This window comes from Plecotus auritus (genome assembly GCF_963455305.1).
Source record: "Plecotus auritus genome assembly, chromosome: 7".
Classification (NCBI taxonomy): Eukaryota; Metazoa; Chordata; class Mammalia; order Chiroptera; family Vespertilionidae; genus Plecotus; species Plecotus auritus.
Window position 1 is genome coordinate 73,546,573 of NC_137774.1, and position 15,731 is coordinate 73,562,303.

Sequence of the window (15,731 nt, forward strand, 5' to 3'; positions counted from 1 at the left end):
GTTAGAGGATATGATGGTAGTGGATCCCCATTTACAATAGCAACAAAGAAAACCACACACTTAGGAATACATTTAAATTATATGCAAAACATATGAGGAAAAATTTCACACCCTCCTGTAAGACACAAAAAAAGCACACTCCCTTTGTTAGATGGGATGCCTCAACATAAAGGGATAGTTAATTTACAAATTTGCCACAATCTCAATATCAACATGCTGTTTTTAAAGGAGCTAGGCAAGCTGATAATCAAGTTCACACACACACACACACACACACACACACACACACACACACACACAAGCTATAGCTAGGAAAACATTGGAAAGGGAAAGCTACAAAGGAGACCAGCCCTAGTAAAACATATTACAAAAAACCTCTATAATTAAAGCAGTGTGGCTCAGTCCACGGCACAAATGGAAATTTCGTGTAACACAAACAACCACTCAGATCACTAAGTGGTCAAAGTGGACTTTTAAATAAATGATGCTAGGACAACTGGGTAGCCATTTGGGGAAAACCATACCTCATACCATAAATGAAAATAAAAGTGTAAATAAGTCAGAGATCTCAATGTTAAAAATGAAACCATGTCGCCCCTAGCTGGTGTGGTTAGAACACTGGCCCATGCACCAGAGTCTCGGGTTTGATTCCTAGTCAAGGGCACGTACCTGGGTTGCAGGCTCAATCTCCGGCCCAGTCGGGGCACGTATGGGAGACAACCAATCAATGTCTCACGTCAATGTCTCTGTCTCTGTCTCTCTCCCCCCTGCCCTCCTCCCTCACCTTCCATTCTCTCTAAAAATCAATGGAAGAATTATCCTCGGGTGAGGATTAACACACACACACACACACACACACACACACACAATGAAACCATGTCAGTACTAGAAGAAAACATGGATAAATTCTTGTATAACTAGGGCACAGGGAAAGATATTTTTTTTTAATCCTCATCCAAGGATATGTTTACCATTGATCTTTTTAAAAATATATATTTTTTATTGAATTCAGAGAGGAAGGGAGAGGGAGAGAGAGAGAAATCATCAATGATGAGCTGCCTCCTGCAAGCCCCACACCGGGAATCAAACCCGCAACTCGGGCATGTGCCCTGACTGGAAATCAAACCATAGGCTGACGCTCAACCACTGAGCCATGCTGGCTGGGCTCCACTGATGTTTAGAGAGAGAGTGAAAGGGAGAGAGAAACATCAATGTGAGAGATACATCAATTGTTGGCCTCCTGCACGTACCCTGACCAGGGGGGCCAGGATGGAATATACAACCGAGGTACATGCTCTTGACCAGGATTCGAATCTGAGACCCTTCAGTGCTTGGGCCAACACTCTAACCACTGAGCACACTGGCCAGGGCAGGGAAAGATTTTTATGACTCAAAATCCAGAGGAAAGAAGATTGATGAATGTGACTATATAAAATTAAAACATTTTGCACAGCAACAAACACCATTAGAAAATCAAGAAACAAGACCCAGAAGCCAGCCCCCTTGTGAAGCTGCCCTCCTACGTCTGGGTGGTCATCACAAGTCCACATCCTGGGTACCCAAATTCAGCCTGGTGGGTACCACACTACACTCTAACTAACTTGTCCTTAGACAAGCAGGCCTCAACTCTGACTGCAAAATGGAGTCGTCAGGGGAGGCAGAGGTCTGGCAAGGCTGCAGGAGCCAAATCTCTTCAAGTAGGTGAGAGCAGGGGGAGGGACTCCAGGAAACAGTGAGGCCGCAGATACAGGTACCTGGGCTCCGATAGAGGCTCTTGGGCAGAGAAAGCGAGTGAGCATCTATCAACCCCACTATCTTCATGTGTCCATACTGCTTGGCCAGCATTCGGGCTGTGGCTCCACTGTGGTCTCTTGTGTCCACTTTGACTCCCTATGAAAAGGGTAAAAGAACAAGAGTTAGGAACCTCCCCTGCAAAGCACCCTCACTTCCAGAGCTGTAGACCCAGGATGAGAGGTGCAACGGTGTCTTATCACCATCTTGGGAAGGTCTGCACCAGGGTCCTCTAAAACTTCACAACGTGGGGAGAAAAGGCAAGTGCCCGTGTGGTCTCACTCTCGATGCTGAAAGTGGGGTATAGCGAGGAGCTTGCTGGCTTGTCAAATAACACATTAACCCAGCCACCTCACAGCTGAGGCAGCTTCCAGGTTCACTGTCTTTGGCTTTCAGCCGCCGTGGGGCAGGCAGGTACTTAAGGGAGAGAGGCGATCAGGTGCTCTGGGCGAGGATAAACTCAGGCTGCTGTGAGCGAGAGCCCACCTTCACCCTTGGCACCTGGGCATGCGTCCACCTCACTTCATTCTCTTCACACAGAAAATTGGAGACAACAGATTTGGTAAAGAAGCAGCCTTTAAAAAGCATAATCAGAATAAGAGCGCCACTCTTCTGAAACAGAATTAGTAACTTTTATCCTAAGCCCCAAAAAGCACTTATTGTATACTAGAGGCCCGGTGCACGATATTCGTGCAAGAATAGGCAGGTCCCTGGCTTCACTCCCAGCCGCCCGGGAGCCAGCAAGTCCCCGCTCCCCACCCCAGCCGCCTGGGAGCCGGCAAGTCCCCACTCCCTGGCAGCCTGGGAGCCGGCAAGTCCCCACTCCCTGGCAGCCTGGGAGCCGGCAAGTCCCCGCTCCCTGGCAGCCCGGGAGCCAGCGTCCCCACTCCCGGATCGCCTGGAGCCGGCAAGTCCTCGCTTCTGTCTGGAGCACCACTCCAGTAGCTCCCTCCGACGCCCTGCTTCCCCTCATAGCAGGCTTCACACCGCTCTTTGCCTGCATATGCAAAATAACCTCCATCTTTGTTGGGTTAATTTGCATACTCATTCTGATTGGCTGTGGGTGTAGCAGCGTGATGGTTAATTTGCATGTTTCTCTTTTATTAGGTAAGATAGCACTGTAATTCCACTTCTGTGACTCTATACTAAAGAAATAGCCCCAAATACATAAAGAAAGCTTTTACGCACAAAGATGTTTAGCACAACATTTTTGCAATAACAAAAACCCAGAGACAACTTTAATGCTCAGAGATGGAGAGTTCACTATGTTACTGTCATACAAATAATCGGTATAACCAAGTTTTTAAAAGAATCAGGAGAGCCAAAACCGGTTTGGCTCGGTGGATAGAGCGTCAGCCTGCAGACTGAAAGGTCCCAGGTTCGATTCCGGTCAAGGGCATGTAACTTGGTTGCAGGCACATCCCCAGTAGGAGGTGTGCAAGAGGCAGCTGATCGATGTTTCTCTCTCATCAATGTTTCTGACTATCTATCCCTCTTTCTTCCTCTCTGTAAAAAATCAATAAAATATATATTTTAAAAAAATAAAAAAAATAAAAGAACCAGGAGACAAAACTGTATACACATTCCAATTGCAGCAAAACAACAAAGTACTAGTTTACAGAAAGCACATTGGAAGGAAATATGCCCAAACTGTTAATATTATTTTTAATATTTTTATACTTTCTAAACGTATTTCTATGAGCATGTTTACTTTTGAAACTAGAAAAGCCCAATAAACTTTCCGTTTTCAAAGCTTCAACCGTGCGGTCTTATATCTGCAGATGAGACTACCGGATATTGGAGCTCAGTGCTCTGGAGGACATATCAGCAAGAAAAAGTTAAAACATTAAAAGTGAACATACCCTGCCTGGCTAGTGGCTCAGTTGGTTGGGCATCATCCCATGCACCAAAAGGTTGCCAGTACGATTCCCAGTCAGGGCACATGCCCAGGTTGCAGGTTCCATCCCTGGTCAGGGCATGTATGGGAGGCAACCGATCAATGTTTCTTTCCCACATCGATGTTTCTCTATCCCTTCTTCTCTTTCTAAAAATCAATAACATCCTCAGGTGAGGATTGGAAAAAAAAATAATTTCTAGAGGGGAAGGGGGAACTGGGTGAAGGTGGTCAAAAGGTACAAACTTTCAATCCTACTACTGTAAGATGTATAGGAAAAGTTGTTAAGAGAGAAATCCTGAGAGCTCTCATCACATGTTAAAACATAGAGCCCTGGCCTGTGTGCTCAGCCTGCACACCAAAGGGTCTCGGGTTCAGTTCTCGGTAAAGAGCTCCTACCTGGGTTTCAGGTTCACTCCCCACCCCATCTGGGCGTGTGCAGGAGGCAACCAGTTGATGTGTCTCTCTCACATCAATGTTTCTTTCTCTTTCTCTTTCTCCTCCCTCCCCTCCTGCACCTCCCTCTCCCTTCCACTCTCGCTGAAAAGCAATGGAAAAAAATATCCTCAGGTGAGGATTAACACCCCCCACAAAATACGTACAGGTAGGGCAAAAGTAGGTTTACAGTTGTGCGTACACAAGAGTTTATTCTTCTGTCATTATTCATTAATTATTTTATTATTTTCCATATGAACAACTGTAAATCTACTTTTGTCCTACCCTGTATACATATTTCCTATGAGATGATAGATATTAACTAAAGTTATCGTGGTTATCACTTCACATATACATAAGTCAAATCAACTTATATAGTGATGTGTATCAATTATTTCAAAAAACTGGTGGGGGGAAAAATATGATTTCTAGTTTCAGTTTGATAAAAGAAACCCAAAGGTTTCAACGAGAACAAACAATACTATTTTCACGGTAGGGTTTTACCTAGTATCTGTTATTAAGCCTGAAGACTTCAACCTCAGACCAAAGCAATACTATTCCTTAACAAGAAATGAGGAAGAAAGGAGACCCCAGAACAAGAAGGTCCTTGAGGTGAGGAAAGAGAGTATAAGAATTTCTATCTATTTACCCTTTACATGTTTTCCAAATTTTCTTCCTATTTTATAATGTACATAAATTATAAGAAAATTACATGATCAACATTCATTGTAACTGACAGGAAAGTGGGATCAAAGTTTAGAGACCACAGACCAGTAGTAACGTGGGTGCACTGATCAGCTGGAGGGCCACTGGATCAACTCTCAGCTCCCATCTGAGAGAGGCCCAAACACACCCCGACCATCCTGCCCAGACTGAGCTGCTGGAGTCTGCCCCCACTGGAAGGGACAAAGGGTGCAAGGGAAGCAGCCACAGCCCTTTCCTCCCCTGGCGAAGAGTTTGAGGTGGCTGGCCTCATCCACTTCTCCATCTCCAAGAAAGAAGCCTGGCTCTGGTGGGACCTGATGGGCCCACCTCTCTGGCTAACCAAGACCTAGCAGGAGATATGCAAGGAACATGGAGTGGTCATGCAGGGCTAGCCAGACAGCCTCCCCAGCAGTGGAGCAAACTGTTCCACCAGCCACATGCTCTAAGACGTGCCCACCGGCCATCACAGCCAAAGGCAATTGCTTGGAATTGGCCAACAACTTAGCTGATTAGTGAGCTCAAGGAAGAACTCCATAGATTTCCTGAGTTTGATAATGTATGCGAGTATGAAAGAGAAAATTCTTGTTTTTAGGAAATACATATGAAAGTAGTTAGGGGGGAAAGGGCATTATGTTAGCAACTTATTTTCAAATAATTTTTAAAAGATTATATGTAGCCTGACTGGTATAGCTCAGTGGTTGAGCATCAACCTATGAATCAGGAGGTGATGGTTCGATTCCCAGTCAGGGCACATGCCCAGGCTGGGGGCTCAATCCCCAATGTGGGGAGTGCAGGAGGCAGCCGATAAATGATTTTCTTTCATCATTGATGTTTCTGTCTCTCTCTCCTTCTCCCTTCCTCTCTGAAATCCATAAAAAGATATTTTTAAAAATATTATATGTGTATATATATAGAGAGACATGAAATGTTAACACTGGGGAATCTAGCAAAGGTACACAAATTCTGTGTACTATTTTGTGATGTTTAAGTCTGAAATTATTTCAAAGTTTAAAATTTTTTAAAATTTCCAGAAGAAATACAATACAATTTGTTTTCCCTGAGTACGAGTTGCCCATACACGGTCTCAGGCCCAGCTGGGGAGTAAATAATCTTGACGATAGATAAATGATATAAGGTCTCTGATTTACCAATGTTTTCTGTTTAAAAACTACATGAGTAACTGTCTCTTACAATTTTCAGTTCTACATTATTTAAAATCAGAGTCTAAACTCAGAAGCAGAGGTGATGCTTCTTACAGTTCTGGGCTCATCTATTTTTTTTTTTTCTGTCCATCTATTCTTTTTTGTTTGTTTTTTGTTTTTCTTATTATTTTTCTTTGTGCCCATCTATTCTTGACCCTAGGCCAGCCGTGGGCAAACTACGGCCCACGGGCCGGATCCGGCCCATTTGGCTGTTCTATCCGGCCTGCGGAGCCGAAAGAGCAGAGGGTTCTCTTGCTCACCCCTCCGCTCCTTTACTTTGAATTTATATTAGTTCACACAAACACTCCATCCATGCTTTTGTTCCGGCCCTCCGGTTCAGTTTAAGAACCCATTGTGGCCCTCGAGTCAAAAAGTTTGCCCACCCCTGCCCTAGGCTATGTCTTAAGGATCCTGGTCTGTGTGAGTAGGTTTATCTTCAAAGAATAATTATTTGTGGAAAAAGAAGCCCAAATGGCTAACATATGAAAAGATGCCCCACCTCACCAGAAATCTGGAACAGTAAAAATCAATAGGAGACAGCTCGTCTGATATCACATAGCAATTGTTATTGAGGGTGTGAGAGGCAAGAGCTATCAAGTACTATCGGAAAAGTGTAAACTATGACAACTATGGAAGAAAGCAAGTTAACACTCTCTAGTGCAGATGCACCCACTGTACACACCAAAGTTCTATTTTGAAGATTACATCCTGATCTCCCAGAGAAATCCCTTCACACATGCTTGAGGAGACAGGTAAAAAAATGTGAACTGCAGCAATAGCTGAGTGAACACAACTTAAAAGTCCACTAAAAAAGGAAATAATAAACATATTTATAGAGTCAGTAAGTACAGAGCTGTTAAAATGAGTGAATGACGTCTAATTTACCCACACTGTTGAATGACACATACATTCTGGTATGTTATTTATATGAATCTTTAAAATATATAAAAACAAGTCCGTGCATTGCTTAAGGACACACAGTATGTGATGAAAGGATCAAAATCAGAGACAGGAAAGGTACAGACCAGCAGCTGGATAGTGGTGATCTCTGCATCATGTGGGTTAGTTGCATTATCTTCTGTGCTTTTTTACATGTTTAAAGTACTTCACAATTTAAGATTCATAATTCTTGCTGCTGTGGAAAGAGTGTCAGTTGGTACAACTTGCTCTTCGGATGGCAATTTGGCAACATCCATGTTAATTTAAGACTGTATTTACACTTCAACCTTCTACTTTTAGTACTGAACTCTACAGGGGTGGCTGCACACATGTGCAAAGATATATGTGCACAGATATTCTCAAAGCACTGTGCATAATAGCGAATGGTTGGCAACAATCCAATTCTATCTAGACCACTTTAAAGAAATTGATTCATTCCTACAAGGGAGTACGATGCCACACACATAAGAAAAAAGCTTTAGCCCTGGCTGGTTTGGCTCAGTGGATAGAGCATCGGCCTGAGGACCGAGGGGTCCCAGGTTCGATTTTGGTCAAGGGCACATGCCCCAGTTGCGGGCTCAATCCCCAGTGGGGGGCATGCAGGGGGCAGCCAATCAATGATTCTCTCTCATCATTGATATTTCTATCTCTCTCTCCCTCTCCTTGCTCTCTGAAATCAATAAAAATATATTTTTTAAAAAATTAAAAAAGAAAAAGAAAAAAGCTTTATATGCTGATATAAAACAATATCCAGGATAGACAAGTTTAAAAAAAAAAAAAAGGCAAGTTGGGGAGCAGCCACAGGAGAGTGACCAAGAGACTGAGGCAAAGGCCAGAGGCAGGCTCACTGTGTATCTTCTGTCTCATCTGCATTTTTACCATGTAAATGTACTGTCCCCAAATTCACATTCCAGTGTATCGGCCTGCAGACCAAAGGGTCCTGGGTTCGATTCCGGTCAAGGGCACATATCTCGGTTGTAGGCTCCTCCCCGGCCTGGCATCTGGTTGGGGCGCATGCAGGAGGCAACCAATAAATGTGTTTCTCACACATTGATATTTCTCTCTGTCTTTCCCTCTCTCTTCCACTATCTCTAAAGATCAATGAAAAAATATCCTCGGGTGAGGATTAAAAATAAGTAAGTAAATAAAAAGATGTTAACATTTTATTATTCTAAAATTCCCACCAATAAGTAAGAAAACACACACAAACTATACAATAGAAAATTGGGCCCAAAATATAAAGACAATTCATCAAAGAATTACAAATGGCCAATATACTTTAAAATGTTCAACCTCATTAGCAAGTACAAACCAAAACGAGATGCCACTCTTCTCCCACCAGATTGAAAAAAACTTAAGGTGGGTAACCTCCCATCTTAAGGACTGGTGAGGATGTGAGGAAATGAGCACCTTCATATATTATTGGTGGAAAGGACAACAGAAACAACTTTTTAGTGGGAATTTAGTTAGGACTTTATATATAAACTAAATACTTCTCCTTCTGGATTTTTAAAACAACTTTATTAAGATACAATTCATGCCCTAACCGGTTTGGCTCAGTGGATAGAGCATCGGCCTGCGGACTGAAGGGTCCCAGGTTCGATTCTGGTCAAGGGCATGTACCTTGGTTGCGGACACATCCCCAATAGGGGGTGTGCAGGAGGCAGCTGATCGATGTTTCTCTCTCATTGATGTTTCTAACTATCTATCCCTCTCCCTTCCTCTCTGTAAAAAAAATCAATAAAATATATTTTTTTTAAAAAAAAGATACAATTCACATACTATGCAATTCACCCACTTACAGTGTATAATTCAATGGTGTGCCACCATCACCACAATCAATTTCAGGACTTCTTCATCACCCTAAATAGAAATCTTGCATCCCTTAACCACCACCCTCTCCCCAATCTTCCCAGCCCCTCTAGCCTGAGGCAACCACTAATTTACTTCTGTCTCTATAGCTTTGCTTATCCTGGACATCTATATATATAAAAAGCCAGAGACTGGAACGTGGGAATGACCAGAACAACTGGTCACTATGACACACACTGCAGCCAGTGAAACTGCCCGATCAGGGGGTGGAGCCAGCTGGCCAATCTCCTGCGGCCCCTCCCCCTAGTCAGCCCTGCCCCTGATTGGACTCTCCCAACCAGATCAAGGGCCGGGAGGCTAGCCAACCCCCCCACCCCTCGGTCCTTCCCCCCCCCACCCCCCCACCCCCGCTCCAGGCTGGCCCCACCCCCGATCGGCCCATAGCCCCTCCCTCTGGCTGGAACCACCTCTGATCGCCCCCCTACCCCAATAGGAGGCAGGGCCAGCTGGCCAACCTCCTGCAGGCCCTTCCCCTGGCCAGCCCCACCCCCAATGGGCCCCCACCACCCCATCAGTCTGCAGCCCCTCCCCCAGCCAGCTCTGCCCCCAATCACCCCCCACCCCAATCAGGGGCAGGGCCCACTGGCCAATCACCTGCAGCTCCTCCCCGCAGCTGGCCCGGCCCTGATCAGGCCCCGAATGGGGCAGCTGGGCAGGAGGCCTCCCACCGTCTCCTCCTCCCGACAGGCCCGGCCCCGATCTGCCCCTATTGGGGCCAGGCCAGCCGGACCCCACCCATGCACAAATTCGTGCACTGGGCCTCTAGTTTCATATAAAAGGAATCATACAATATGTGGTTGCACCTGGCTTTCACTGAGCATTATTTTCAAGGTTCATCTTTTTATGCCTGATTAATATTGTATGAATATAACACATTTTATTTATCCATTTGTCAGCTGATGGAGATTTAGGTTGTTTCCACCTTTTGGTTATTATAAATAACACTGCTATGGACATTTGTGTTTAAGTTTTTGTATGGACATATTTTCAGTTCTCTTATCTATGTACCTAAGAGTGGAATTGTTGGATCACATGGTAACTACCATGTTTGACTGTTTGAGGAATAGCCAGACTGTTTCCCATAAGCAATGTATGACGGTTCCAATTTCTCCACATCCTCACTAACTCTTGTTATAGTCCATCTCTTTTTTATTATAGACATCCTAAGAGTTTTGATTTACATTTCCCTGATGACTAATGATGTCAAGTATTTTTTTCACATGCTTATTGGCCATCTATATATTTTTCTTTGGTGAAATATCTATTTGGATCCTTTACACATCTTTTAATTATCTTTTTATTAGGACCCATTAAATTTAAAATGTGAGCACCAGCAATCCCTCTTGCAGAAATACAGTATACATAAGTAACTACATGCAGGCTAAAGCTATATATATATAAAACATTCCCTGGAGCACTGTTTACAATTGCAAGATGGTGGAAACCTAAGAACTGATTAAATTAATTATGGCACAGATTATACCAGTACATGTAATACCATACAAGGATAAGATGTCTATGGCATATTAAGTGATCTTTTGTTTTTCTTTTTTAAGTCATCTTTTTAAAAGCTGCAGACCAAATATACAGGAGAATCCCACTTTGTCCAAAATAAAAAGCACTTTTTTTGTAGGTGTCTTCAGACATGCCTGTCTAAGCACAAGAAAAGTCCTGGGGTGTCTCTTTATCAAACCAAGTGGGCATCTTGGGTAGGAGCAGGGAGTGGTTGAAAAGGGAAGAAGATCCTTGCCTTCTTACTCTGTATACTTTTCTTTAAGTATTGGGATTTTTAAAAAATGTATTTTCCATACTTTTCAAATAATAGTATTTTAAAAATTCTTACAGGGAGAGGTGTCTATTTTTACTCATCACTGTACCTTTAATGACTAAGTGCCACAACACTTGACATCAATGGATTCTCAATGAAAATGTATTGAATAATAAAGAGCAATTCTTTCTATGTAGCAGAAAATTCTGTTATAGTTTACTAGAGGCCTGGTGCAAGAATTTGTGAATGGGTGGGGTCCCTTGGCCTGGCCGGTGATCGAGGCCTATGGGGGGGGCCAGCCGGCTGGGGGGAGGGACCCCGGGAGGTTGGCCTACCACCCCCCTGCCCTGATTGGGGTCCAGGGGGAGGGACCGTAGGAGGCTGGCCAGCCAGCTCCCCAATCAGGGCCAATGGGGAAGCTGGCTGGCCAGGGGGAGGGGCTGTGGGAGGTTGGCTGTGGGAGCGCACTGACCACCAGGGGGCAGCTCCTGTGTTGAGCATCTGTCCCCTGGTGGTCAGTGCACATCATAGCGACTGGTCAACCGGTCATTTGGTTGTAAAGGTCTCTTAGCTTTTATATATATATAGATACTTCAGTGATGATTCGTCACTTGCTGTAACTAAATTATAAGCTAACAAAGAGGGTCACTTACATGATTCAGAAAATACTGCACAATTATTTCATGGCCAGCAGCAGCTGCTTCCATCAAAGGGGTGAATCCATATATTGGCTCCCTGCAATATATCAGAGGCCACAGTCCAATGATTAGCAGAGAGTTCTTCCCTTATGCAAACAAAACCAAGCTGATGTCCCTGGCTGGTGTTCCTAAGTGGTTAAAGGCACATACCTGGGTTGCAGGTTTAATCCTTGGCCCCCAGTCGGGGCACATACAGGTGGCAACCAATCGATGTGTCTCTCTCACATTGATGTTTCTCTCTCTCACTCCCTCCCCTACCCTCCCTTGCTTCCACTCTCTCTAAAAATCAATGGAAAAAATAACCTCAGCTGAGGATTAAAAAAACAAACCAAGCTGATGCAAAGTCACCCATCCCTAACTGCAAAGGTCTCCCTTGAGAAAGAATTACCGGGGAAAGAAGAGAAAAGTTCTTATCAACACACCAACTTCATAAACTCTTCTGGTTTCTACCCCACTCTAGTATTTTGTCCTAAAGACATTCTGTCTCCCTACTTCACTCCTTCTAAGCTGTCTGCACCTGCTATCTCTTAAGTCTCCACTTGAATCACCTGCAAAAGGCAGCTATTGCCCTTCACTGCTCACAGAAAGCTAAGGTCTCCCATCCACCTATTCAGACCCTATCTTTTCAGTTTAGCATCCTCCAGGAACCCTCCCAAAAGCTCTGAGACTGATAATCTACCTGCTCTTACTATGCCTGGTACCCAATGCTTACTTTCTGTGCTTGGTTATGGTTAACTCAGCACTGTCTTCAGAGTGCCCCTTAATCCTCACTTCTTTCATGCTGGTCTAGAAGACAGAAACCAAGCTAAATACTGGATTTCCGCCATTCTAAAACACATTGTTTTCACATTTTAACATCTCTGCAGTCAGAATGTGTCTCAAAATCCATAGGTGAGTTGCAGTTTAATTAGTAGTATTTTTTTCTTTCTTGGTGGCATGTAAAACTATGATGTATCTCATAATAGATGACATCAACTGAGGGCTGTGGAAGTGCCAGTTGGATGCTGTGTTGAAAGGGGAGGTAGAGGGCGGGTGGGCGGGGGGGGGGAGGGGGAGGGGGAACATAGAAGGTAAAGGGGGATAAATGGTGATGAAAGGAGACTTGACTTGGGGTGGTAAACACACAATACAACATATAGAAGATGTATTGTAGCATTGTATACGCGGAACCTGAATAATTTTATTAATCAATATCACCCCAATAAATTCAATAAAAATGAAGAAAGAAAAGGGGATTATCATCATGACAGGCTTTAGACAATATCCCTTCCAGCTTATAAAACTCATGACTGAAGGAGAAACCAAGATGGCTGCATAGGTAAACACCTGAAACTGCTGCCTCGCACAACCACTTCAAAACTACAACTAAAAGACAAAACGGATATCATCCAGAACCACGGGAAGGCTGGCTGAGTGGAAATTCTACAACTACAAGGAAAGAGAAAAGCACACTGAGACTCAGAGGAGCTGCGGAAGTAAAGTGCAGAGGTATGGAGGTGTGTGCGTGCCCGCGCCCGTGCGCGCTGGCAACTGAGGACGCTGTTGTCTTTTTCAATTGGGAGGGAGACACAAGCTCCCGACTGCTCTGAACTCCAGTTCCGGGCGAGACACTGGGGACCCAGACTCATACAAGGAGAAACTGGATTGTCTGGCAGCGGGCGGAACTCGAGGGCGGCTTTCTCTCAGAGGTGCTTGCAGCAATTACCATGGGACACTGAGACCCAGGGGCCTCTTAGGGCAGGGCTGACGGGAAACCAATGCTGTCTGCTCCGCCCTGTTGATTCCCTGAGACCCTGCCCCACCAAGTTGTGCGCAGAGGTTTTTGCTATGAATGGCCTGGCCCTTTGCAATCTAAAATTACCTAACAAACTGAAGCTGGGTCAGAAAGCCCCAAAACTTCCAAAAGAAGGTCCAAGGCCCCACAGCAGCTTGCATTGCTTCACAGCTGGGCCTCATCTAGGCACCTCCAAACCCCAAACAAAGAAGAGGAATCTGCAGATCTCTCCATAGTTCCTGCTGAGTGGCCTCAGGCAGAGGCTAAATTTGACCCTCCTTGGAGATCCAAGAGCCAGTGTACCCAGTGGTCAGAGTGGGACCATCCAGATTACAACTCCTCAGATCCATAAGGGACACACTCAGGGGCAGACTCAGTGAGCACCAAAGCCCCACTGAAGCAAGTCTTGCTCCATAAGGGTGTCTCCAGCACAGAATTTCTCCCAGCATAGACACAGCTGATCCTCACAGCCAATTGGCCCGGAGGTCAATTCCTCCCAGTGATACCAACAACAATCAAGGCTTAACTACAACAAGACTGTGCACACAGCCCACAAAGGGGTGCACCAAGAGTGTCCACCTCAGGTAATTGGGGAGGCTGAGCCACTGGATCCTATAGGACACCTAGCACACAAAGCCACCCTATCAACACAGGGAAGCAGCCAAAATGCGGAGACAAAGAAACAGGTCACAAATGAAAGAAATGGAGGAAAGCAAACTACTGGATATAGAGTTCAAAACCACAGTTATAAGGTTTTCAAGAATCTTCTAGAAACCGCCGATAAATTTAGTGAGACCCTCGAGGATATGAAAAAGGACCAAATAGAAGTTAAGTGTACACTGACTGAAACAAAGAATAATATACAGAGATCCAATAGCAGACTAGAGGATCGCAAGAATCAAGTCAAAGATTTGAAATACAAAGAAGCAAAAAACAACCAACTGATAAAGAAAAAAGAATCCAAAAATTTGAAGATAGTGTAAGGAGCCTCTGGACAACTTCAAGCGTACCAACATCCGAATTATGGGGGTGCCAGAAGAAGAGAGAGAGCAAGATACTGAAAACCTATTTGAAGAAATAATGACCGAAAACTTCCCCCACCTGGTGAAAGAAATAGACTTACAAGTCCAGGAAGTGCAGAGAACCCCAAACAAAAGGAATCCAAAGAGGACCACACCAAGACACATCATAATTAAAATGCCAAGGACAAAAGACAAAGAGAGAATCTTGAAAGCAGCAAGAGAAAAACGGTTAGTTACCTACAAGGGAGTACCCATACGACTGTCAGATGATTTCTCAACAGAAACTATGCAGGCCAGACGAGAGTGGCAAGAAATATTCAAGGTGATGAATAGCAAGAACCTACAACCAAGATTACTCTACCCAGCAAAGCTATCATTCAGAATTGAAGGTCAGATAAAGAGCTTCACAGATAAGAAAAAGCTAAAGGAGTTCATCACCACCAAACCAGTATTATATGAAATGCTGAAAGGTATTCTTTAAGAAGAGGAAGAAGAAAAAGGTAAAGATAAAAATTATGAACAACAAATACATATCTATCAACAAGTGAATCTAAAAATCAAGTAAATAAAAAATCTGATGAACAGAATAAACTGGTGAATATAATAGAACCAGGGGCTTGGAAAGGGAGTGGATTGACAATTCTCGTGGTGAAAGGGGTGTGGGGGTGTGGGAAGAGACTGGATAAAAATCGTACACATATGGATGAGGACAGTGGGGGGAGGGGGAGCAAGGGCAGAGGGTGGGGTGGGAACCGGGTGGAGGGGAGCTATGGGGGAAAAAAGAGGAACAACTGTAATAATCTGAACAACAAAGATTTATTTTAAAAAAGAGAAAAAAAATAAAAAGGAAAAATATAAGATAATATGCTAATTATTACATTAAATTATAGATCTGATTTTGTTAGTCCATAGTATTAGTGAGTATATTTCCCCCAATTAATTTGGAATCTGAGCAAACCACTAATTGTAATGTCTAATGTGAACATCTTAACAAATGAACTTTAATAAAAGTTGGCTTTATAAAAAAAAAAATCACACAAAAAAAAACACACAAAAAAAACCTCATGACTGTTTTCAAAGCATCACCTCACCTGATAAGGCCAAAAGGAAAAAGGAGAAAGGCATTAGCATTAAATGCATTTAATTAAGTGCCATCCACTATGTTAGGCCCTTGACATATATAAAATAACATGTAATTGTCCTAGCCCAGTGGTCGGCAAACTCATTAGTCAACAGAGCCAAATATCAACAGTACAATGATTGAAATTTCTTTTGAGAGCCAAATTTTTTAAACTTAAACTTCTTCTAACGCCACTTCTTCAAAATAGACTTGCCCAGGCCGTGGTATTTTGTGGAAGAGTCACACTCAAAGGGCCAAAGAGCCACACGTGGCTCGCGAGCCGCAGTTTGCCAACCACGGCCCTAGCCGGTTTGGCTCAGCGGATAGAGCGTTGGCCTGCGAACTGAAAGGTCCCAGGTTCGATTGCGGTCAAGGGCACATGCCTGGTTTGTGGGCTCGATCCCCAGTGGGGGACTTGCAAGAGGCAGCCGATCCATGATTCTCTCTCATCATGGATGTTACTATCTCTCTCTCCCTCTTCCTTCCTCTCTGAAATCAATAAAATATATTT

General features: G+C 44.0%; 1 protein-coding gene across 21 annotated transcripts in view; it reads right to left on the reverse strand.

Annotated features, from left to right (window-relative positions):
* ANKS3 (ankyrin repeat and sterile alpha motif domain containing 3) overlaps positions 1 to 15,731 on the reverse strand; it is a 39,404-nt gene that overhangs the window by 17,332 nt on the left and 6,341 nt on the right. For 20 of the 21 annotated variants that reach the window (XM_080680412.1, XM_080680417.1, XM_080680402.1 and 17 more), the window contains 2 exons: positions 11,260 to 11,341; positions 1,755 to 1,890 (listed from right to left, as the gene is read on the reverse strand). In XM_080680412.1, the coding sequence (XP_080536538.1) occupies positions 1,755 to 1,890; positions 11,260 to 11,341 (218 nt within the window). Of the gene's footprint in view, positions 1 to 1,754; positions 1,891 to 7,052; positions 7,153 to 11,259; positions 11,342 to 15,731 lie in introns of those variants that run through there. The other variant, XM_080680414.1, reaches the window with a different exon arrangement.